Below are 25,638 nucleotides of genomic sequence, written 5' to 3'. Positions count from 1 at the left end.
TTACACTCCGGTGCCTTAATCTATATTCCTTTTTATGTCCAACGTGGTATTACCGATTACAAATAGGATGTTACCCGGTAGAATACATTAAAAAAACAAAAATTGAAGGTACTTGCATCAGATAGCTAATTTGAAAGGTCACTACATTATATAACCATTAAATCATAGTTGGTTACATTCCAGTGTCATAATCCCTTAAAAATATGATGTAAGAGTGTGTAAAAGTATTTTATAAAAAATTTTGTTTTTCAATGATGAAAGCTTCTAAAACTTAAAGGTAATTAGAATATAATTCTTAAAATGATAAAGTTAATGAAAAGCTCAATAATTGATCAAATTTCGTTATTAAAGGTTTAATCCACAACCTCTTAATTGAATAACATAATATAGTTATATTGTACAATTCTTTAAAACATATTCGATGATATAATGTTAAAAATTAATAGTGTACGAATTATAACTCTAGCTTACTTTTGTTGGCTTTTATAACAAAAATAAACTTTTGGTGGAAAAAAAAGGTTGATTGGAAACAACCTAACATTCATGACTTTGCAACAGTGTTTACGTAGGAAAAGTCAACTATAGTTAGTAGTTAACCACCCCAACATTTACGACAGTTGGAATTCACTCGTAAACTTTCTTGAAGTGGCAAATCTGAATGTTTGTTACCTATTTTTTCTATGAGCAAATTTTTATTAAGAAACTAAACAACGACTGAAGAAAACGCAACATGCGGAGGTAGCCTAAGAGTGAAGAGTGTGGTTGTTAAAGTCGCATTTTGAAAAGTTTTAACAAAAAACTGTTAATCCCAATTAGCATCCTCTATGAGTCTATGTGACTATGTCACATTTAATTTAGAAAACAAAAGTAATAATTTTTTCTCAAATTCAAGGGTGTGGTTCCAATTTTCAATAAAAATAAATAAAATTCATCCCTTCATATAATAAAAACTACAAATACCATTAAAATTAAAAATACAATACGACGGTATTAAGAAAACAACAATGCTAAAATAACAATAATAAAACAACCAAACAATTCTAGTAATCGGGCTGAGGTCATCCGTATTTGTCCGCGGTGTCAACGTTGCAAGGCTGAGTTCAAGGCTCGACATTCATGTCTTGATCAATCACCTTTTCTTGTTACCAATCGAGTTAAGATTGTAGCAAATCTCATGTGATGAGCTTTTCACGTTCATTATTCATTAATGACGCTTAACCTCCTTCTTTTGGGCGAGCCTCCTTTATTCTTTTTCTTTTAAAGTCACCACCTTATACTCCTCAACGGAATCAATAAACGATTGTTTGCTTTTCCTTGGTTCAGCAATTTGTTCTTACTTTGCGATGAAGTGTACGTAGGCATCGAGTTCTCATTTAAAATAAGAAGCCTTGTGCAGTGGCTAAACTCATCTATGCAAACCCGCTTACTACCACTAGTATCACCCCTTCAGTCGTTAGAGTAATTAGCTCCGTCGAAATACCATCCATCGGTAGGACATATGAGAACTTGTCATCTTGCACACAATTTCCCAAGTCTATGTCTAAATGGTTTGTCTTGTGCTACCTTATCCATTTGTCCAGAGTTTGTTCAAGAATATAAGCATCATCGGCATCACTAGCCTTAAAATGTTTCAACAAAAGATTAAGAAACCATAATGTAAGTCCTAAACTATATGGAGACTTGAAGACACCTTTATGTCAATAACAATGACTGACAAGCTTCACTAAACTGGTGGACCAGTTCAGTAAGACGATCCAGATTTCAGTTAATTGAATATACTTAATAACAAAAAACAAAATGATTGAACCTATATAATACAAAATATAACAAAGTAAATGGTAAAGGAACACAATATATAGTTTTCAAATGTATGATTGATTATGTTTAATAAAATACAAAGTTTGTTGTAGAACCAAAATAAAACACCCAAGTGTAATATTTTAACAACCCTCAAATACAAGTGATCTAATTATAGTTGGAAATACTCAAATAGATACAAACAGAGTGGTAAAGTGTCCAAACTCAGAAAAATATCTTAGAGTAAATTTCAATTGTTTTCAATGTCAATATATCAAGCCATTCCAGAAAGGGATAAGAAGGACCTATTACAAATTATGCCATTTAGATGTGTTCATGAAGCAATTTATGCACGATGATTTTCATAATGCACGGTGATTTTCAATGAAGAAAACCTATTGTATTATTTTAATACTTATTTTTTTTGTTACCTAAAACCAATACATATTTACATTTTAAAAAGAAAGATCAAGAATTTGATCCTCAAGCCATGTAGATATCATCTGAAAACAATGTCGATAATTTTGAATAGGGAAAAAAAGATTGAATAATTGTTAATTTTACATGCTTACTTACTATAATATTACGGGAGGAGTTTCTCTCAAGTTAATTCCTCGATTTGAGTCAAGTTGGAAAATTTTGACCTTTAAATAAATCAAAGGTCAAGATTAAAAAATGATTGAATCTTGACCTTTCATTTATATAAGGGTCAAAATTACCCTAACATGTAGGATAATGTAAGAGAATTTCCTCCCAATGCAATATGAGGGAAGAAAATATAAAGCTTTAAAGCATCCAAATTAGATAAAAAAATCACTCGAATACTATTTTTTAAAACATAAAAAACATAAAGGCTTAAACATTTATTTAAAATATTAAAAAGTTCAGTACGTAAATAATTTTTCACTGAGTCCTATGTTCACTTTTCCAATACTATAATACGCCACCTTAATTAATCTCAAAGTCATTATATCTTTTGTTGGCATGTATTGCACATGGAAAATAACTTGTGAAAAGCATCTTAGCAAAACACTTTTGACACAAATAAGCAAAGTTAGCAAACGTCAAACTTATGAGTCATGCATTATTAACTTGTACCTTTCTCACTCAAACCTTGTTAAATACAGTACTATCTTGAAAACCATCGCCACCACCGCCTGCAAAATCATCATCACCACCACCGTCGCCGTGAAAAATAAAGAAAATGGCGGTATTCTTCAAAACAATACCATCAAAAATAAAAGACATGTGTTTAATAATCTCAACTTTTTCCATCTTCTACCTTCTTTCTCACCCCCTGACACCACTAGTCCCTACCCCCACCACCGCCGTCACACCACCACCACCCACCACACTACACCACCTATCATTCTCCATAGCATCATCGCACAACTCATACCAAAACAGAAAACCATACATTTGTCTTTGGTACAACCCCAACACAACCAACGCCGTGGTTTTCCTCGATAACTCTGTCCCCGACAAAGATTCTGATTCCTCTTCCCTTCCTAGGATTATCATCTCAAAAGACACGTCACGCTTTCCGTACACTTTCCCAAAAGGACTACGGTCAGCTATCCGGGTAGCCCGGATAGTTAAAGAAACAGTTGAATTCTATAAAAATGATGGCAATATAAGATGGTTTGTATTTGGAGATGATGATACTGTGTTTTTTAAGGAGAATTTGGTCAATGTGTTGAGGAAATATGATCATAATAAGTGGTATTATATTGGAAGTGGTTCGGAAAGTTACGAACAGAATTCGCAGCATTCGTTTGGTATGGCGTTTGGTGGGGGTGGTTTTGTGATTAGTAGATCATTAGGTGTTGTTTTGGCTAAGGTTTTGGATTCTTGTTTGATGAGATATCCACATGTTTATGGAAGTGATTCTAGGATTTATTCTTGTTTGGTTGAACTTGGTGTTCACTTAACATATGAACCAGGGTTTCATCAGGTAAAGATATAGTTGTTTTTTTGTTGCCCTGTTCCCTTTGACTTTTGTAAAGTCAACGGGTATTTGTTAGCCTACCAGGTAGAGGCTTATGCCTCACGGAGAGAAGTCGATGTTCAATCCCTCATATGGGTGAATTTAGGATTATATGGTGTAATTTAGGAGTTGGAGTAGAGCTGGCGTTAAAAAAAGTAGTGATTATTTTACAAAATTGCATTTAGGAAGTTAATAGGTACAAATAATTGTTTGTTCATACACAAGGTTAAAAGTTATTTGCATATAGAGTTAACATGCTCATTTTTCTAACTTCTCATAGTATATTTCACTTTGAGAATAATGTTTAGGGGTAAGACCTGAATTTTCATATACTACGACCAATATTTTGTGCTTTTTGATTTTAATACATATAGATGGTATGTCTTAGACATATTAGAGATATTAGTTATTTGAAGGACACATAGATATGGTAGTGATATGCAATTATGCACAAAGAAATTACTTGTAGTAAACTGTATGTTATATGACTTTATAAAGCAGACTGATGTTAAACACGATTAAGATTGCTTTATCAAGGATTTAGGATTATATGGATGATGTGAGATTTTGTTGATTTTCTAAGTTTGACTTTACCGGTTTTCACTTTCAGGTTGATGTTCGAGGCAACATGTTTGGAATCCTTGCCGCGCATCCATTGTCACCATTGTTATCACTTCACCACTTTGACATCATTGATCCAATATTTCCAGGTTTGACCAAGCTTGAAGCAGTCAAACATCTTTTCAAAGCCGTGAAACACGATCCTGCTAGGATCCTTCAGCAGACTGTTTGCTATGATTCTGCCAATTCAATCACCGTATCAGTTTCGTGGGGGTATGCAGTTCAGGTGTTTGAAGGTAATCGATTGCTTCCGGATCTCATTCAGGTGCAGAAAACATTTAACTCATGGAGGAGAAAAGAGAACTTCTTTTCTAGCCTGCATATGTTTAACACACAAGATTATAGCAAAGATATGTGCAAAAGCCCGGATATTTTCTTCTTGGAAGGTGTCATTCCAGATGAGAACAGGTCTTACACTCTCTATAAAAGAAAAATATCCGTGAACTGCACTAGAAGTAACAAGATACAGGATTTAACCAATATCAAAGTTTTCTCTAGAAAGTTTGATGCTGACACCGAACAGGTATGCATACATCTTGATGATTATTTACATATTTCTAGAGGTAGTGATTTCGGCCCATTTATACTTAGTGGTGATTTGAGTTATGTTGTGTGTGCTTGTGCTCTAGCAGCTTAAATGAAATGTAGCGTATCTGAATGCATAAACCTCCTAAATCCTATCATTATACTAATTATGCTAGTATTAAAATAGTAGATATGTAGTTATCACATTTGATGGTACTTTTATGAGAAAAAGAAGTTTTCATGTTAACTCAACCTCATTCAACAATTCTGACATGTACCAAAAGTCACCCTGTTTTTTGACCCGCCTGGCTATCTATTTGACACCTCTAGACTTCTAGTATATGTATTTCACTAAATCTGACTCCATGGAAGTGATTTAAAGTTAATCCTATTCCCCTTGCAGATGATTGCACCACGTCGTCAATGCTGTAATATTTTACCACCTTACAGTGAAACCATGGTTATTGCTTTGCGGCGTTGTGAAATAGATGAACTAATTGCAATGCACCCATAAGATTCCTTTCTGTAGAGACTCGATGATAAGGCTGCCTCCAAAGCTGTGTAGCCTAAGACAGGTAAATCATTCAGGTGGTAATTATCTCTAAGGTAGTAATTGACTGATGCAATATGATCTTTGAATGAGAGCCTCTGCTGTATGTTAGTCTAATGATTATCGATTAGTAAAGAAGTGCTTTATGCCGTTCAAATAAAAAAGAAGTCCTTTATGAATCGGACCAGTGCTGCAACTCTGCAAGTCCCACTGATTTGCAAACATGCTTCTGTGTCTACTTATAATACTCCATCCTTGGTACAAAATGAGTGTTTATATTTTATAAAAGTCAAAGCAGATACTTTTTTACTTGGAATTTATCATTTCTAGTTTGTGTTTTATGTGAAAACAATTAAGAGCTGCCTTGGACTTGTAATGATCGTTTGCAATCCAAGAGACAGCGATATTGTTAACAAACTCAAAAAGTCACCTTGGACGTCATTTGAAAAGGGTTTGACTAGAAAGGCCCAATTTCATATGGAACAACATCAGGGTTTGACTATGAGAGGCCCAATTTCATTTTGGAACGACATGCAGTCTATTTCATGACAAGGACTCAAGGAGTCTGACTAACTACTTTTGCTTTCTTTCAGGATCACGATGAAAGAACCGCTTGAGATCAAACTCCTGGACATTTTAAGAATTCCACACTGACTCGTGACGATCAAAAGCTAATAGTAAGAATTTGAGGATGATTGCATGCACTTTTTATTAGTAAAATTTTACTTTGAATTAAGGTGCTCGTAAGTTTTTGGGTAGTAGCAGTTCATTTGAAACTGTTTCACACGATTAGTTGGTGGTATTCAACTATTCATCATATTCTATTAGGATGTTTATTGTAACAATAAGGACTATGAGATTAACACGCTTTATAAAATTTTACTTTTATACTACATTATAAATCATTTGTTTTCTTTTTCTTTCAACTAAGAAGTTGATAGCCCAAAAATACACATTCCTTCTATTTAATATTTTAAACATCTGCACTTAGAAATATCTATGCATTTTATTGGTCTAGTCACCTAGTTTTATAGTTTCGTACAAAATTTTTGCTCTTGTAATTCGTTCATTCAGTTGTTTTTATATTCCAAAAATACATATTGTATAATCAACTAATGATAATAACTTAATAACAACCAGGAATTAAAGATAAGATAAAAAAAAAATACAACCCCACATGGAAATATAATCAAACACTGAACAAAGCTTCACAAAACCATAAACTTGCATGTATGTTGAGGCACTAAAAAAAAAGTTTCATGATTATAAGACCTCAATCAGTAACAGGCCAAACTTGACACAAAAAAAGTAAGTAAAAGGAACACATGTTTGTGTCGTATCTGTGTAATGTGTATTTCTCCTTTCGTTTGTTGCAAGTTTCAATTACTGTGAACGACGACTAGCTTAAAAAAAGCGAGTTGATTGTAAGGATTGGGTAGTCAAGTTATTTCCTGGTGGAAAGATATATACCAGAAATAATGGCCACCCCAGCAACAGCAGCTCCAACAGTTGACAGAACCTTAAAAACTGTAACAGTTGGTTTTGTTGATGGCAACTCCAGAAGCTCTCTCATCTGAATCAGGTGCCAAATAAAAAATCATAAGATTAGCTTAGTGGTTCTCATAGCGATGTTAAAGTTACGACTGAAAATTTTCCTTTTTAAAGCAAAATGCCCGCAAGTCATTTGAGAATTTTAGGGGTAACAACTTCAATCATTTGAAGTTAAATGAACCAACTTGGTGACTTTTCTCTAATGAATTAAAAAGGTAAACTAAGATAGTTGACAAAAGTGGGTCCATGGTATCCAAATTCGCACCAAGTTTGTTAAAATACACAGGACTTCCTAAATAGTTCATGAAGTAATGTGAACATACTAGTTATGCATGAACTTCAAAAAAATGAAAGTCATGTTAGATACATCCACACACTTAACAAACGTAAGTGTGAAACTATTGCCGCCCACTAACATTTGTACTTTAGTTTTTATCTAATAATCACAAGTGTTCCTTTAGTAATATAGCCACAGAGACAAAGAGAAGAATAATTAATATACTTATCTAATAAAAGATATTAAAATGGAAACGTTTTTTTTTGGCCAAAATTAACATAGAAATCTTCAAGGGATAAAAAACTAAGAATCACCATGAACCAAAAAAGGAACTGGCAGTGTTTGAGCAGCAACCCCTCCATTGCATTAATTGAACTGAAAATAACTTGCAGTTTGACTATTCACTGCCAGGCACAATTTGCATTTTAAATTATAAGCCAGTTAAATAGTTTTTTAGTGGATTTAAATCTGTCGCATTATATCTCAGAATTATGAGAATGAGCATATAAAATTTTAGCATAAACCTAGCAAAGAATCAAGATAAAATATTTCTGCAATTTGTGTAAAAACCTCTGTACAGCATTTAGGGTGTTCCAAGAAAAAGAATCACCAACCTCTATTGGCTGTGTCCAATATTTTTTGATCCCCTGAAGATGCCCCTTCCCAACAACTGCGACCACAGAATTATGCTCACGGGCTACTTTCAGCAAGCTGGATGACATGTACCTACATACAAACCACATCAGAAAATACAATATCGTAAATCCTATTCCAGCACAACTACATGCTAAATACTGCAGGGGGGAAAATGGGCCATTCATACATGGGGTAAGAGGTCAAAACAGGATAACATAAGTTGTCCCGAAATACTTTTATCAAGTTATTTTAGAAGTAATTTGTAACTAATGTATGTATTAAATGAGATTACAAGAAAACACTGTTACAATAATTACCTAAGATTTTGTACTCAGTGTGCTTGGTAGGTTGCATGAATCAACAATATCCTTTGGTCAATTTTCAGCCACATTTTTTCTTGTTTAACAATGTGCCCTTTTTGGCACATTTAAGATATGACAAAACCCCTTTCACCTATTTATAAGTTAATAGGATGAAATTGCCACCTCAATTTGTATAAAAACAACAAGTCATACTAGTTCACCGGGAATTTCCTTGTCTTTGCAAAGGTCACATCATATAAGCGTGACTCCGCAGTCATTGCCATAAATTTCGAAAATATAGGGTTTATACTTCAACTGATGGTGTTATCAACACAGAAGGCTGTGTCTACCAACTACCGTACATTAGTTACTAGCGCACATGTTTTATCATAGTTATCATCATTGTTATGAGACAAGATTAAATAAACGCTAGAGTAGTAAAACAAAAGGATACTCGTATCATTCTATTCGAAATGAAGGTAAAAAAAAAGTAACTTAACATCAAGGGAAAAAAAAAATACTATATAGCAAAGAAGATACTAACTGGTCTCTTTCAAGTACTAGGGTTTCCATTAACGTCGGGAACTCCTTGCTCATCTCTTGGATAACAAGAGTCAACATGTCCACATCGTTCAATTCCTTCAACTAAACTTAAGAAATAAATGCATACAATACAAAGTGAGAATATAATCATATTACTCATATTAATTTTTTAAACATCCATTGTGGAAAAAGATGGTTCTGATATGAGAATGAGGCATGTACCATTTCGTTAAGACGCGTAGGGCTAGGTAAAAATATTGATTGGAACATCATGGAATACATCAACTTTGTCTTATGCCATAGAGGCATTTTTGACCACGTCCGTCGTAATGTAATCTGTTCAATCGTCACATAAACATCAACAGGGGTAAAAGTGAAGTCCCGTTTAGAAGAACTGCATAGCTTGAGACTAGTGTCCTAGCCATCATAGATCTGGTTGGGGAACAAAATAAAACAGAGTAGTAAAATATATAGCTTGAAGATGATGTAAATGATACCTTAAGGACCTAAAGCTATAAACGTACCAAAAATGTCTCCACTAAATAAACACAGGTTTGTAAACCTAACCCTGACCCTGACCATTATCATGTAGGAAGAGTAAGCAGAACAAGGGAGGTCAGGAAGAACTGCAGTATCCTAAAAAAGACCTTCAAGTTTTAAGATGTTCATCACCTTTTAATAAAGGTAATTATAGCTGACCCTTAATAAGCTAGGCTGGAACTCTGCCTAAATTAGTTATAACCTACCATTAAACATGTAGGCGGCTGCAATTGAATTATGTTGAGGGGCATTGTCGTTATACGGATATTTCGCCTACTTTCTTTGTCTTCATCAACCAGCACCCCTTGCTTTCTACACTGACCCTGATTTGCCTTAATACAGGCCCACTACATATGCATATCTGCTTTATTACTTTGCAGCAACAAACCTTTCATTTTTATAGTAAAGGCATGTACTCATTGTTTCTCAAGACAGTAACATTTATGTTGCTCCTTCAATATCATATGTCTTCATGCATTAACCTTTGTGAGTGGTGTCAAGGTATCTGTTCCTCTTAATCCAGTACTAAAAAAAAAAATTAAAAAAAAAAAAGAGTGCACCTATTGCCATGATCCATGATAAAGTCGATGTCATACCCAAAACCATTGACCAGATCACACTTGATAACCATGACCAACTAAGGTGACACATCCCGCGTAGAATAGAAAATAATGAGATTTGGGAACTACGAAAATGTCAGTTGTTACACAGGAGTCCTTCCTTGCCACATAAGAGGTGCCAACAAAAGCATTAAAGGGTGGAAAAACCGTTGACAGCATTCTATCAGGTGCATAAACACCTCTTTTGTTACATCAGAAGCATTTAAAGAATGTCATCAGAAGTTGTAGAATTATCAAGGTCGACATTGCCAAAGAAAGGGTAATGCTAGTAAAGGGAAACCAAAGGAGAGGAAAAAATACTTCAAATAATTTTTCGACAAACAAAAATGGGCTACAAGTGACTAACAAACGGAACCAACAATGAATACCATCTAGGATCTTTAACCCACCACCAAAGACGCAAACTCATTTCCCCTCTTCCGTCACCAGTCATCTTTTTATTTTTATTTAACAGCCACATCTCCAGTCATCTTACTGCCTATGAATTAGGATATCCAACTATACAGATGATTCCAATCTCTCAACTCTAGAGATACTCAATTATCCATACCCAGTTTGCTGTTTGCATATTACCCTCACTGCTGGTTGACAAAAATCAACTGATTACGGCGGCTAATAACTCATTAACCCTGCAAAGTTAATGCTAAAACTTTATCTAATAATGCAATGAAGTTCATGAACCAAGGCTACATAAAGTCAGTAATTAGCAAACAACAGAAAGGCTCTTAAGGTGTTTCAAAATCAGATCAGTGCAACTACTGAAGTTGCATATTAGCATTGTAAGCATCTGTGTGCTTTAATATCACAGGAGCAAAAATGTTTCCTTCAAAATATTACTAAAATTCATAGTAAAGGAAGAAGCATAGCTAAAGATCACTATCCCACCGAATAAGCCTTATTCACAGGACTTGACGCCATTGGGGGCCTGTGTCTTGAGAGACCCAGGTTCAATTCTTTCCAAAGGCAAGTCTGAGAACGGAAACTAACCATCGATGCAAATAAACTTAGCATGGGGGTTTCGCAGATACCAATGCTGTACATGGGATCAAGGGTTCCCATCGATCAACCATTTTTTCGTTTTTTTTAAAAGAGGCAAATTCTAGATATAGTACCAATACAGAATATGATTATTTGGAACATCTCAAAGGTGTTTACATAAGCACTTTAAAATATAGATTTGGAGAAATGGAACTTTATTATCTTACATTTACTGGACGGTCACCAAGAACCACCTTGCCACCATACTTCATTGCCTCTTCATATGCAACACGAAACTCAGCACCAGGGAAAACCTCAAGCCTACTAGCAACCTGAAAATGCACAAATATGCATTGCAGTGAGTTTGCAGATAAATCAGTTATCCCGTAATTTAATTATGATATTCCAGCTAAGTTATATGTAATCTAAATTGTTCTAAGATAAATTTGAAAGATATCATGCCTTAGCAAGGAACCAGCTGTAGAGTATTCCAAATGTGTTGTGGTTTTTCTTCCACAACTCCACCATTTCTCCCATTGTAGGTACCTGCCAAGCCCAAAAAAATACATTTGCAACTATGATATTTAAGCAAGTAAGAGCTGAAAACAAATCAATTATGCAAGCAGATTGCAACCATGACATGCTGAAATTTAGAATAATGCAGCATGCAGAATGTAATGAACTAGCAACCGGGATAAGTATCCGCTACAAAATTTCCACAGGACATCTCGATGTATTTACTGTAACTGGATAAATAAGGACAAACATCTTAGACCATTAGAGCTACAATAATTTATACCCTTGGCCATAAACCAGGGTGATCCGAGTCCTGTGTTTCTAGAATGAATAGCATATTACATAAATCATCCATCATAAATGAACTCTCCAAGTAATTTGTGCAATAAACCAAACTACCAGAGGACATTAGCAGGTGGAAGTGAAGCATTCAGAAAGGGATAATCAACATCATCAACATTATGATGGCAAAATGGAAGCATGGTTCCTATTACCACCCTTCCCATTCCTCTTATACAGAAAAAAGAATATTGTCTTGTGTGCCAATAACAGTGTGTAATAAATGTTCCATATGTTGAATCTTTAAGATTAATATTTCTGAGTGCTGCCGAATAGAGCATCGAAAATTGGCGTGCCCATAAGTTGACTTTTTCAAAATGAGATGCTAGGTTGTGTTAAGTAATAGAAGCTTTTTCAAATTTTCCATTTTCAATTTTCATGAAATGAAAGAAGTTAGGTTGTGTTTAGTAATAGATACTTTTTTCTAATTTTCCATTTTCAATTCTCATGAAATGAAAGAAGTTTCTTATCTGTAAAACCCTAAAAAATTTTGGAAACATCGTTAGTTGTCAAGTGGAACAGGAGTTTTCCATCTCTAAAATGGAAAAAAGTCAGAAAACTATAGTATAGGTTTTCCAGAGTCTAGTCATGGATTAGAAAACTGAATTTTCTGTTTTCAAGGAAACTTTTTTTTTGGAAAGAATCACATTTGAACACGTTTTCTATTTTCCATGTTTCCTTAAAAAAAGTTCTAAAAACCACTAAACGCACCCTAAGTTCCGGGTAAAAGGTTACTTCTGGATCTTCTGGTTAACTTTTCCTATTTGTATTTCCAACTAGAGTAGCGAAAAACAATAAAAAAATAAAGACAGCGACCTTCAGATCTTGAGGGCTGAGAACAGCCACACGATTTGAACATAACTCCAGAAACACAACCTGCATTCAATTAATCTGCAGTGAGTAAGAACAGCATCCATAGTAACAAATAGAATTTAGCAGGCAGCTAAGCTGCTAAAAGGTGCATCCATCAATGAAGTGTTATAAGTTTTAGTGATAAGAACCTGGGGTTTCAAGAAACTGATTACAGCTTCGACTTCTCGGCAGGACTCCTACAAAAAGAAGTAATAATTATAAATAAATGAGTTTCAGAATTCCACAAGCAACTTAGTAATCTTTTATGTGCATGAATACAATAATGTCTTATCCAGTACAGTATATACTCTATATAAATATATGTTTTAGCAGACATGACGCATGGCACCAAATCAAAGCATTTGATCATTTGCTGTTTCAATAATTTTAGCAAAACCAAAATAATAAATAAAATGGTAGTGTCACATCAAATCATATAACTTCTATTTTAGAGTGGCAATAGAAAAAAGGTCATTCTTAGTTACATATTCAATGTAGAAACAACAAAAGAAATCTTTGCTCCAAGATTTTTGTACAGGTTACCTACAATTTAGCTTTCATTATTAAACAATGATGCTTGGACTTAACCGTTTGAAAGAAGTATAAAAAAAACAAATATATGATACTTAAAGTAATTCTAATTGTGAAATTGTATTACTAAGAAAAATGAATGCAATATCTAAATTGCAGCATTAGTTTTCAGAAAGAAAAGGGAACAAAATAACGGGACATCCGGGATTTGCGGAAGACAACCAAGAAAGATTTGAGGATCACAGAAACTAAATCATACAATAAATTTATAGAAGGTAGTAGAAGCAAAGAGTCACTACAGCTAACAAGGGCAACTCATACTACTCCCGACCCTACCTTTGGAAACAGAGGTTTTTCAATCTTCACTCCATGCAAAATGGTAGGTGGTCCTTCTAAAAACAGCCTCTCTACCTTCGGTTAGGGATAAGGTTTTCTACATCTTACCTCCCCCATATCTGGTGGTGGAAGACGGGATTGGGTACCGTTGTTAATTTACCTACTAATACGGTAATACTACTTTGATGACACATAATTTGTCTAAGGTAAATACTTTAAATACCAAAAACAACCCCTCAGAAACTCAGGCCCATACGGCCATACCTCTAGTGACTATTAAAAATAGACAACTGCAAAGGGGGCTCTGGCCTAGTAGTATTCTCAGAAAACACTTCCAATGAACTTCAACTCGCATTTTAACACCAAAAAGTATATAAAGTGGCTCACTGAAGTTCCCCACTTCCCAAATTCGTTAATTAAATGCAGAAACAAAACAAGCACCATGAATCATCTTAATTCAGAGATATTGATCTAATTAACAAAAAATTCTATATAAATTAGAGACAACTTTTTTCCTGAGTATGAGGTATGTATCACTTTGGTAGTTATTTTCGAACAAAAAAAGTGTGTTGAAACATGAAATGCAGATTAAGCAATGTCCTCTACAGAAAAAGGTATTCAACGTTGTCACATATTTGCCTCTTTGATTTTGCTTCTCAGCTAAGTAACTAGAAATCCTAAAAACACAGTCCAAATAATATATCATTTCATTTGCAAGTAAACCGATTAAAGAGTTGCACATCTACAAAATTCCTTTCAAGTAAATAAAGCAAATTCAATTACCATTGAGACATGAGCCGTTCCAACCAAAAACACGTCGCAAATCCCTCCCTCTGCTGACGATTCACATGAAAGTGTCACAACATTCGGTGATAGCTCCTCCGGTAGGACTTTCCTTTGCTCACTACCTTCATCAATTTCACAATTTGCATATTCTCCTTAGTATAAACAGTACAGTATATTACTATAAGTTTCTGAATATAATTGCACTAAACAAAATAGGGATTAGTTTCCTGGAATGTAACTATCTTTGACCGAATGTCTATAGTAGGAAAAAACTAAAGTTATGTGTATTGTATGTAAGCAACTTGAAAAAATGTTTATTGTATGTAAGAAAACATACGTGGCAACCATATACAGGTACCACTTGTCAGATTGTAATTGGTTGAAACGAAATTCTTACATACAATAAACATTATTTCAAAGTTGTTTACATACAATACACACAGCTTTAGTTATTTCCTACTATAGACATTCGTTCAAAGTTTCTTACATTCGAGGGAACTAATCCCAAACAAAATAGGGAAAAGTTTCTGTGTGTGTATGTAACTTGTGATCAACTACTATTGTATGAAAGAGACTTTAGTCGGGTTCATTGTCTGTAAGTAATCTGCTAAAACTGAACGAATCGTGTAAGAAATCAACGTGGCACCCCCTGGCATCTGATACATGGCCCAATGAGAGACCTTCACATCAGCTTGTTTACACGATTCATTCAGTTTAAACAAGTTACTTACATACAGTTGGTCACAAGTTACATACACACATAGATACTTTTCCCTACAAAATAATACAAACACAATTCAAACCATTCGTCAATTTAACAATTTCATGTTATTTCCTCAATAAGAAACAATAGAATATACATTTTCTGCATAATTAACTTTACACTGTATACAATTCGATATTCAATATCAAAATACATACATACATACATATATATATACACAAACATATACATATAGATATACACATACTAGGTAACGGATATCAAACCTTGAGGGTCACTTTCATTAGCTTCACGAAACTCTTCATTCGCAACAACACTCTGATCATCGGAGCTCGGAGAACCGGAAGTTTCTGGAACCGCTGAATCGAATTCCGGCGCGTGAGAATGCGAATTCGAATCCGGATCCATCGCGGTGGAATAACGGTGGCAGAGAATAGCGGTGGATCTCTGGTGGAGATTCGGCGGTACGGTTAATTGACGTAGTGTGTGTGTTTTTGTAGATACTAACCCGAAGTTATGCCGGAATGATGATGACGTGGCTATGTGAGGGTGGGGACTTGCAAGGCGTAACTGGAGAGAGTTGATTAGGGAGCGTGACGGAGTTAGTCCATTCATACGAGGCGGTTATTGTTCATGTGAATTGTGCTTTCGGCTATGGACTTCGATTTTATGCATTTGTTTTTATGTAACCGTCTTTAATTGGTTGCTACCGTGTTTGTTAATCGTTTAAGGGATGGCTTGGACATGAAACTTTATTTGGTTCGAACTAATAACGAAATTATGTATTATGAACATTAAGTGTAACAATTATAAATATTTTGTATTACAATAGAGTATAAAGCAAATAATTAATTAAAACAAAATAGAAATTAACATGTATGTTTGGCATAAAAGCTCTGAGCTGGGGCTATGGTTAGGGGTTTAGAGCTAGAGTTTGTAAATGGGCTCTGAGTTGGGGCTATGGCTTTTGATTTTATATAGATAACCAAACAGGACTACTATTTTAAACGGGGGCTTATTTTTAAAAGCTCGGGGCTTTTAAGCTCTTAAAAGCCTTTAAAAGCCCCTTACCAAACAAGCACAAATAAGATATTGACTATTTTATTACTTTCATATTTAATAAATAATATAATCAACGCACAGTAAAAGGTAAATGATAATAATAACATATCAATATCATAATAATAACAGTTCATTACTAACGTTTGTGCTATATTATTGGTTTCATACATTTCCTTTCAAAATTACGCTGATCATACCCAACGTATGCAAATCTCCACTCGGATCATACTGGAGGCTAAGGCTGTCATGTGGCCGTTAAAAACCCTCCCACGTGACTTGTGTAACACTCCAAGAATTTTAAGGTAAAAGAAATTAACCCCTTTTTATAGTTTTGACATTAAATTAATTTCCTAGTATTTTATTTTTGGATATGGGGTTAATTTAGTTAGGAGTTTAGCGGATAATGGGTGTTTTCTCACCAAAAATTTAGAAGAGGTCGTGGCACCTCATCAAGTTGCCAGCCACTCCTTTCTTTTGAAGTTATTTCCCACTCACTCTCTTTTTCTCCTCCTTCACCATTTTCATGCATTCATCTTAATCCATTCAAAATCAAAGGTCAATTCTTTCAATTAAAGGATAGAAATCATCATAACAATCACCACCAACAATCTTTATCTTGCAAGATTAAAAGTTAGGGTTTGTGGGTTGGTGGTGGAGGTGGCCGAAAATTTCAAGAAAATAGGGGGAAGAAGGATTTTTTCAATTTAAGTCTTGAATTAGCCAATTCTTGTTGAGGTATTGATTTCCCCTGATTTAGTTTTCATCTTTCTTTTGAAATTAGGGTTCATGGAGTGACCTAATTTGAGGATTTTTGCTAGAATATGATTTATGGTTAACTTTCTCCAATTCCTTAGATAACCTTAGTTGTCATTGAGTTAAGTGATGTGTTTGATTATGAAATTGTTAAGTTCATGAGAAAATTTTAGTTAATGAGAAAAGATGAGTTTTTGCTAGTTATTGAAATGTGGATGAAAATGGTAGGTTGAACTACCTAATGTTATTCTTAAAGATGAAAGTAACTCAATGACAAATGGGTTGGGTTTTGGGTTTAGAAAAGGCTAGTGATTGTGAATGGCTAGGTTGAGCTAGTCAAGTTGTGAATGTAAGCTTATGCACTTTTATGATATGATCATAGGTTGAAGCTTGTTGTGCATTATCGTTTTAGCTTTATTTTCCAAGTTGCGGAGGAGGTGAGTATATTTGCATACCCTTATGTATATGTTGAATCAATTGACCACATCATGTTGAAGCCTTTTGTCTATGGGTGGTATTTGACGACATCATGTTGAAGTTTATTTATCCATGTGTGGTAATTGATGCGACATAAGCCCATGTGGGGCATTGTGATTATGAGGCCTAAGAACCTCCGGGGCCTAAGAATCCCGATAGTTGTGATGATATTGTAACACCCCAACTATGGCGGAACGATGAGATGTACAGAAAGTCGAGTATTCAAAACAAAGGATTATAAATAACATTCATCATAGTTTTATTTGATAAAAGAATTTACAAATGTACAAGCATGTGAACCAATTTCCAAGTACAAATGCGTCCACCGTACTTGAATATTAAGTTTACGAAACAAATAACAAGCACATGAAGTAGTATACTACAATGATCAAGGCGGATTCCATTGCCCATCACAAGGTTTGATCTTTGACTCCAAAGTGCAATGCAAATAATCATTAAGCATATAAATCCTCAAAGCTTAAGCTTATTTCCTGAAAAGTATGAAAAAAAGTGTCAACTACGAAAACATAGTTGGTGAGTGTATAGGTTTTTATATAAGTCTTGGTACATGCCCATTTTAACACTTAGAAAGTATATTATTGTTACATTTCGAAGTTCCCAAACCATAAGACCGACAAAATTCTCATATCAAACCATTAAGCTTTCCAAAAACTATAATGTCATTTCAAGACTTGGAAGAATCCATGGTAACTTATAAAGTTCTCATTTATCAAAATCATTATGAGAGAAAATATATCAATCGATTTATCGTATATCATACCCAAAATCATTCGGTTATCAATATTCCATTATCACCAAATTCAACAACTTTCAAGATTCCATATAGGATCCAATACCCAAACCGTATGTTCAATTCATAATATTCAACATAATAATATCACTTTCATTTAGCCACAAGGGCATAATTCAAGTAACTTTTGATGAGTAAATGCTTGAGCCACTACTACTACCATTTTATCAAGTCCAACGATATATATATAATTCATTTCATAGCACAAGCTGTCAATCAAGTGCCGTATTAATAACAATAGGGTTGTGCCTTGGAGACAACCATTTAAATTTAAGGTAGCTAGAACACCGCTATGGTCAGACTGGAAGTGAGGTCGTCACAAAGGCAACCCACCTTCCACCGTTACACTTATGGGTGGCTGGACGAAACCTAGTTGCGCAACTATCTAACTACAGGCCTCCACTATTGGAGTAAATAGTAGTGTACCGAAAGAAAATGGGTTGACAGAACTCAAGCTCATCATATAACATTTATCACATTGAACATACGATATAACTTCATTTCATAATTGTAATCCCAAGAATCATTTCATAAATATATAGAAAACAATTTCATTTATATATCATGCTTTTCACCCCGATAGATAAACACATAAAATAGTTTGAAAGGGGGCTATGACTCACCTTGATATGCCGATCATTATATCTATTTATCCAAAATGGGTACTTCCTATCTATTGCTTCCTTGATCATATATTCCATCATGGTCCTCATCCACATTTCAAAGCCAAGACTATCCCTACGAGAGGACTAATATACATAAGTTCCTATCTTAAGCCATTACCTAGAAATGCCACTTTCATTATGTTGCTATAAATTGTGGGATCCAAGTATATTGCTAACATTCGCATCGTTTTGGTTGTAGAGATTTATGGTGAGAAAGGTTACTTTCATTACATGCGTAGTTATAAGTCGTTAGATTTTCGGTAACTTGGCTTCATTTGTGGTTTCACTTGATATATTAGGTTATCATATAGAAATGCCATATTAAGTTATGTTATCCTTATTCATCATTTGTTGTGTAACCAATTTTAGCGCGAATTAGCATTTGTAATATCAATATATAGCTTGGTTAACATAATTACTTATGCCTATCTCACTTAATTATCTTTGTTTTATTTTGATTACACTTATCTTATGAAATTCGTTTAAGTGTTATGGGCCATTATCAATTGGGCCAAAATGTGATAGGTTTTTAAGTGACTTGGACTTAATTTAGTTATTAGGCTTAACCTTATTTGGGTTATGTGCTTAATGGGTTATATTGGTTATTGGACTTTATGGTTTTTTGGGCCAAGTGAGCCTACTGATTTATGGTTCTATGGGTTTAGTATTTAGGCCGGGTTAGCCCATTATGGTCTTTAGTGCATCTTTTAGCCCATTATACAAATGGTTAGTTTCTTTCAAATTTTCTGTTTTTAATTCAGATTTTTATGAAATGTTGGCTACTATTTTGGGGTCAAGCCAAATTATTTGGACCTTCATGATTTTTACACAGTGACTTATATGTATCTAGTATTTTTGTGAATTTTTGGTGAATTTTTAGATGATGTTTGGTGTTCTTAAAATTTATCCAAACACAAACTGTCCCGAATGGGCACTGCTTGCGACATCAGAAGTTTTATAAAAGTTCTTGATGTTTTGATTGTTAGAAAAATCCCATGATTTTATTTTAAGTTCACGACACATTGAGATTACTTTCCACCAAGTATGACCTCCTGGAATCTTATGGATTAGGAGATAAAAATTGTTAAAGTTTATAAAATATTCATACCAAATTACAGTTTTGACCAGTTTCAGTAGAAAAATCATATATTTTGTTTGATTCAGTCTTTTTGAGTAATTCTGGTTGGAGGTTAATCTTAACTCATTTGTCTACAACTTTTATTTTGATTGTTTTTCTTGAAAATGCCCTCACATGCCCAATTTACCCGTTCTAAGACAGAAAATGGTTTCTGTCAGATTTGTTCTTGATCATATCAACCCACCAATGACCTTTCTTGCTTAATTAACACTTTAATTTATCACTCTTTTTGTATTATTTTATCATCAAATTTACAGATTCTTATTATCAATTTCAAATCATCAATCATCATCCAAAGATCCATCTCAAATCCCAAATCAAAATAAACCTAAACTAATGCAAATCTTATCATGCATACACTAAATCCATTATTATCTCTTGCATTCATAATTATTTCTTCTAGATCAATCTTTTAAATATGCATGCATGTGAAGATCTATGTGCTTTTTGTGATAAAAATGAAAGATAAAGAGAGTGATAATCAAAAGATTACAAGTTATCAACCTTTGAAGATCAAAACAAGAAGATAAGAGTGTTGTTGGGTCTTGTTCTTGATGGCTGCCCAAGAGTTGTTTGTTGGCTGTAGCAAGCTTGAAAAAAAGGGAATATAAGCTACAAGATGTAAGAAAAGATGACAAACAAAGGAACAAGTTGGGTACCCATTGATGATCAAGAATCAAAAGAAAGTGAGGAGATAGGGGCTGTTTGCTTCCCCTTTTTGCTGTTGCCGATCAGCCTCTTTAGGAGGCTGATTTTGTGACCTTGTTGCCTCCAAATCGACCTCATGCTTCCACCATACATGATACTAGTTGTTGGATGATCAATGGAACTTATTATTACATTAGATTAGTTAGATTTGAGCTCCTTGTTGGCTTGTTTGAACCGATAAAGAGAAAGAAAAAGTGCAGAAAATTAGAGAGAGTTGGAGAGAGTGTTCTTGCATGTGTGTGTGTTGGTTTGAGAGAAAAATCTGAAAATGAGAGAGGGAGGGGGAGAGAGCACGTGATTTAGGGGAAGAAAAGGAGCTAGGAGTGAGCTAATTGGTTGTGTGGGGTGGTGTAGTAGGTTAGGAGTGAATTCATTGGCTAACCCAAGTGGTATGTGTTGGGTTTAAGTCCTAACTAGTGTTTATGTGTATGTATATGTATATGTGATGTATATTTATGTGTAAGTGTAAGAATAAGTGTGTTAGTTGTATGTTGATTGGTGAATTTTACAAGAGTTTATGTACACATATATGTATATTTTAAGTTGTAATGTATTTCCCATAACTTTGAGACTTATGTGAAAGTTGTCGTATATATATGTATGTCGTGTATGTATGTATGTATATACACATGTGTAATTGAATTGTAAATTTTATCAATGCACATTGTTATTAGTTGAAATGTTGATTTGTTTGGCATCTTAGATGCTTGATTGTTTAATTTCCATACTTGTAAGGTTGTTAGTACTCAATCTCTTTGAGTTTGTCTTGGATAATTATAGTTATTGTTAATGGCATTTCTAAAGCAACTAGCTATCATTTGGTATTCTATTGAACTAGAGGGCAATTACCACTTGTCTTAAATGTCTAGAAGGTTGATTCTCTTAATAAACCTCTAGGGATAGATACCTAGATAAATATAAGTAAGTTGTCCTAGTCGAAAATTGAGGGTTGTTACAGATATGAGGCCTAAGAACCCCCGGGGCCTAAGAATCCCAATAATTGTGAATGATATGATTATTTAGCTTATATGGATCAATATATGTGTTGTTAGTGTGCAAGGTGAGCATGTAAATGTGGCATGACGGTGTCATAGGTTACATGTGAAAGTCCTTGCACTTTGTCCTCCTTCGTATTCGTAAATGTATGCAAGTATATTCACTAAGCCTTTGCTTATATTTTAGTTGTTTGCCATTTTATAGGTAGTTCCGGAAGAAGGAACTAGTGTGGTTGAATTGAAAGAGTTGATTTAGAGCTTGAAGTTGATTTTTGCAAGACTTGAAGGTATTAGGTCATTCTTGGATGAATGACAAACTTTTGGTTTAGAGGCCTAGAAATCCCTCTCTTCATGGCTCTTGGTACATTTTGATTTGATGGTCATACTTTTGTTAAAATATGTAAATGATTAGGTGTAAAGCTTTTAGAAAGTTGGTGAAGTTGCATTTTAGACGAAAATAGTGTCAAAATGGGTAAATGACCCATTGATGGTGTTCATGGAATTTGAAACAAGTTGATGTTGTAATTATGTTTAAAATGTGTCTATGTTGCTGTTTTCAATCTCTGGAATGTGTTTTAAGATGTTTGTTTTGAAATTTGAAGGTTACAAGTTTGGTCAAGTGTTGGAATGGTTTTAGGTTTGCTTAACTGAGGCTCACTGCGGTGTAGTGGGGGTGGTTTTGCCCACTGCGGTGCAGTGGATTTCCACGTCTGAAATGAACTTTTCTCCCACTGCGGTGCAGTGGGGCTTCTTCTCTTTTTGTGTCAAACCTTTCCACTGCGGCGCAGTGGAAAGTGCTCAACCTACTGCGGCGCAGTGGGGTATAAAAAAAATTTCAGTATTTTTGGTTTATCGAGTCTAGTCCTTTCAAGTTGGTATCAGAGCTGAGGTTTAAGGGGTTTAGGTATTCCCTCGTGTAGAGAGTGCCTAGACTTAAACCTTAGTTGAGACTCGACCTTAGGTATCCGAAATTTTATATGGGACCTAAAGATGCGTTTGATGATGCTAGTTTATCAACTTGCTAGTATTTAAAGCTCAATAAGAAGCCGGCCTTATTGTGGTTAAAATACTAACAATTTTATAAACTGATGGCATCAAACCCTAGGACGGTTTAGTATAAAGTTATAGGTTTTGGCTTTCAGCTCGTAGAGAAAGATATGTTGTATATTTAAATCAGTTTTATCTACTGTTATTATAGTATGGACGATCATCATAATGACGAAGATGAGCACCATAGAAGAAAGAAAAAAGAAGAAGAGCCCATATTTGCCAAAGATAGTATGGATATCTCGGACCAAATTGGGAGAGCCTTAGAGAAGTACACTCCTGTTTTACTCAAAAGGTTGAACGCAACGATGGAAGGGGCTATGAATAACCATATAGCTCAACTGATCAGGGAAGAGGTTGCAATTAACGTGCAACGAGAATTTGAGAAACGTGATGCCAAGGATAAAGGCAAGAAGAATGAGGAGGAGGAGGATGTGGAGGTGACGGGAGAAAGAAGTTACAAGAAGATTACTTTTCGAGAGTTTGAAGTGTGCCACCCTCCGGAGTATCACGGTGATCGTAATCCCATTGTTTGTACGAGGTGGATATCGGAGATAGAAGGGGCTTTCCGTACTAGTCAATGCCCCTCACATCTTAAAGTTATATTTGCGGTGGGCATGCTTAGAAACAGTGGGAAGAAATGGTGGGATGGTTTGTTGGCTATCAAGAAAAGGGCACTTGATAATGTGGAATGGCCCGAATTGAAATAGATGTTTTTCAAGGAGTTCCGGTCGGAGGCCGAGGTAACTAAGTTGAGGAGCGAATTCCTCACTGATTGTCAAGGCAACATGAGCTTAAATGAATTCCGAGCTCAATTCTTGGACAAAGCACAATTTTGTCCGGAATTTCTTGAGAATGATCAATTGCTCAAAGAGCAATTTTACTTGAAGTTAAATAAGAATCTCCGTGAGAAGATTAGCTTACGTCAAATGGAGCCTTTCTTCATGTTGGCGGATGTGGCTCGGGATCATGAAATTGAGTTGTCGAGGGTAGATGATAGTGATTTAAAAAGGAAGCAAGAGGACACCAACTCCCCGAATAAACGGTTCAGACAAGAGAGTAGTTCCGGTAACAACTCCCATAGAAGAAACATCCCCTTTTGCCGTCAATGCAAGAAGAATCATTCGGGGGTATGTAGGGCGGTGGAGAAGGGTTGTTATACTTGTGGGAAGCCGGGGCACACTAGCCGGGAGTGTAAGTCCAAGCCTCAAGAACCTATCATATGTTTTAAATGTTTCGAGGAGGGCCACATGAGAAGTTTATGCCCAAAGTTGACGGAGGAGGAGAGGCTTGAAGAAAGAAAGAGGCAGGCGGAGAGGAAGAACGCCCAAGCACTTGGAAATCAACGAGGAAGGTCCTTTCAACTCACTGTGGAGCAGGCAAGGAACACCGATGATGTTGTTATAGGTACATTTTTTGTGTATAATGTGCCTATGCGAATTCTCTTTGATTCGGGGGCGAATAGATCATTTGTTGCAACTAGGGTAATTCATGTTATTCTCGTGTCTAAGTCATGTCTAGAAAATACTTTGCAAGTGGAGGTTGGTAATGGTAGGATGTAATTAGTGAAGGATGTGTATAGAGAGTGTGAGATCAAAATTTTTTCGGAACTTTTTCAAGTTAATCTAATCCCGTTCCTAATGGGGGAGTTTGATATAATCTTGGGTATGGATTGGTTGAGCTCATGTAACGCCAGAATCGCGTGTGACGAAAAGGCGATATATTTGAAGACTTCTAAAGGTGAGACTTGGTGGTTTATGGTGATAGGAAGGAGCGTTCTATTTCCGTATGTACTTTTGCTCGTGCCAAACGTTATATGTCTCATAGATGTCACGCTTATCTTGCTCATATCGTTGATGTTGAAAAGAAATCTCTATCCATTGAAGACATTCCTATTGTTAAGGAATTCGCCGATGTTTTTCCCGAAGACTTGCCGGGCATTCCTCCCGAACAGCAAGTTGAATTCTCCATTGATCTTGTTCCGGGGGCTACTCTCATTGCTAAAGCTCCTTACCGTTTAGCTCCAACGGAAATGCAAGAAATGATGAAACAACTCCAAGAATTGCTTGATAAGGGTTTTATTCGACCTCGTAACTCTCCTTGGGGTGCACCGGTACTATTTGTCAAGAAGAAGGATGGAAGCATGCGTATGTGTATCAACTACCGTGAACTCAAAAAAGTCACTGTAAAGAACAAGTATCCTTTGCCAAGAATCGGCGATTTATTCGATCAACTTCAAGGAGCTTCATATTTTTCTAAAATAGATCTTCGATCGAGCTACCATCAACTCAAGGTATGTGATGAAGATATTCCTAAAACCGCCTTTCGGACTTGTTATGGTCATTTTGAGTTTGTTGTCATGCCTTTTGATCTCACAAATGCTCCCGCGGCTTTCATGGATCTCATGAATCATGTTTGTCGCCCTATGCTCGATAAGTCCGTGATCATCTTCATTGATGACATTCTCATTTATTCTAAAAGTTTATCCGATCATGAAGTTCATTTAAGGGAGGTGTTGGAAACTTTACGTAAGGAGAAACTCTATGCCAAATTCTCCAAATGCGAATTTTGGTTAAGAGAAGTGCAATTTCTTGGCCATGTCGTTAGTAGTGAAGGAATTATGGTGGATCCGGCTAAGATTAATATGGTGATGAAGTGGGAGCAACCTAAGAATCCAACGGAGATTAGAAGTTTTCTTTGTCTAGCGGGCTATTACCGTCGTTTCATCCAAGACTTTTCTAAAATAGCTTCCCCATTGACCAAGTTGACTCAAAAGAATATCAAGTTTGAATGGAAAAGCGAGCAAGAGATGGCGTTTCAACAACTACGAGAAAGATTAAGTCAAGCACCGGTCCTTGTTTTGCCCGATGGTTTGGAAGATATGGTGGTGTATTGTGATGCATCGTCTAATGGCCTCGGTTGTGTTCTTATGCAACGGGGTAAAGTCATTGCCTATGCTTCAAGGCAATTG

General features: G+C 35.3%; 3 protein-coding genes across 3 annotated transcripts; 2 read left to right on the top strand and 1 right to left on the bottom strand.

The window, feature by feature from the left end:
* The first annotated feature begins 2,791 nt into the window (after nucleotides 1-2,791).
* LOC122585164 lies at nucleotides 2,792-6,373 on the top strand. The gene is made up of 4 exons (XM_043757272.1): nucleotides 2,792-3,751; nucleotides 4,395-4,928; nucleotides 5,334-5,505; nucleotides 6,074-6,373. The coding sequence occupies exons 1-3, from the start codon at nucleotides 3,002-3,004 to the stop codon at nucleotides 5,442-5,444; spliced, it is 1,395 nt and encodes a 464-aa protein (XP_043613207.1). The 5' UTR covers nucleotides 2,792-3,001; the 3' UTR covers nucleotides 5,445-5,505; nucleotides 6,074-6,373.
* Nucleotides 6,374-6,636: 263 nt separating this feature from the next.
* Nucleotides 6,637-15,733, bottom strand: LOC122585729 (traB domain-containing protein). The gene is made up of 10 exons (XM_043757854.1): nucleotides 15,278-15,733; nucleotides 14,285-14,409; nucleotides 12,784-12,831; nucleotides 12,599-12,658; nucleotides 11,390-11,473; nucleotides 11,155-11,259; nucleotides 9,012-9,125; nucleotides 8,791-8,891; nucleotides 7,923-8,034; nucleotides 6,637-7,053 (listed from the first exon to the last, which is right to left on the bottom strand). The coding sequence occupies exons 1-10, from the start codon at nucleotides 15,624-15,626 to the stop codon at nucleotides 6,925-6,927; spliced, it is 1,227 nt and encodes a 408-aa protein (XP_043613789.1). The 5' UTR covers nucleotides 15,627-15,733; the 3' UTR covers nucleotides 6,637-6,924.
* A 7,644-nt stretch (nucleotides 15,734-23,377) lies between these two features.
* Nucleotides 23,378-24,229, top strand: LOC122578966. The gene has a single exon (XM_043751074.1). The coding sequence runs from the start codon at nucleotides 23,378-23,380 to the stop codon at nucleotides 24,227-24,229; it is 852 nt and encodes a 283-aa protein (XP_043607009.1).
* Nucleotides 24,230-25,638: the final 1,409 nt, after the last annotated feature.

The sequence above is a fragment of the Erigeron canadensis genome, chromosome 1 (genome assembly GCF_010389155.1).
Source record: "Erigeron canadensis isolate Cc75 chromosome 1, C_canadensis_v1, whole genome shotgun sequence".
NCBI classification, from domain to species: domain Eukaryota; kingdom Viridiplantae; phylum Streptophyta; class Magnoliopsida; order Asterales; family Asteraceae; genus Erigeron; species Erigeron canadensis.
Note: the sequence above shows the minus strand (reverse complement) of the source record. Positions and strands in the feature narration are given on the sequence as shown.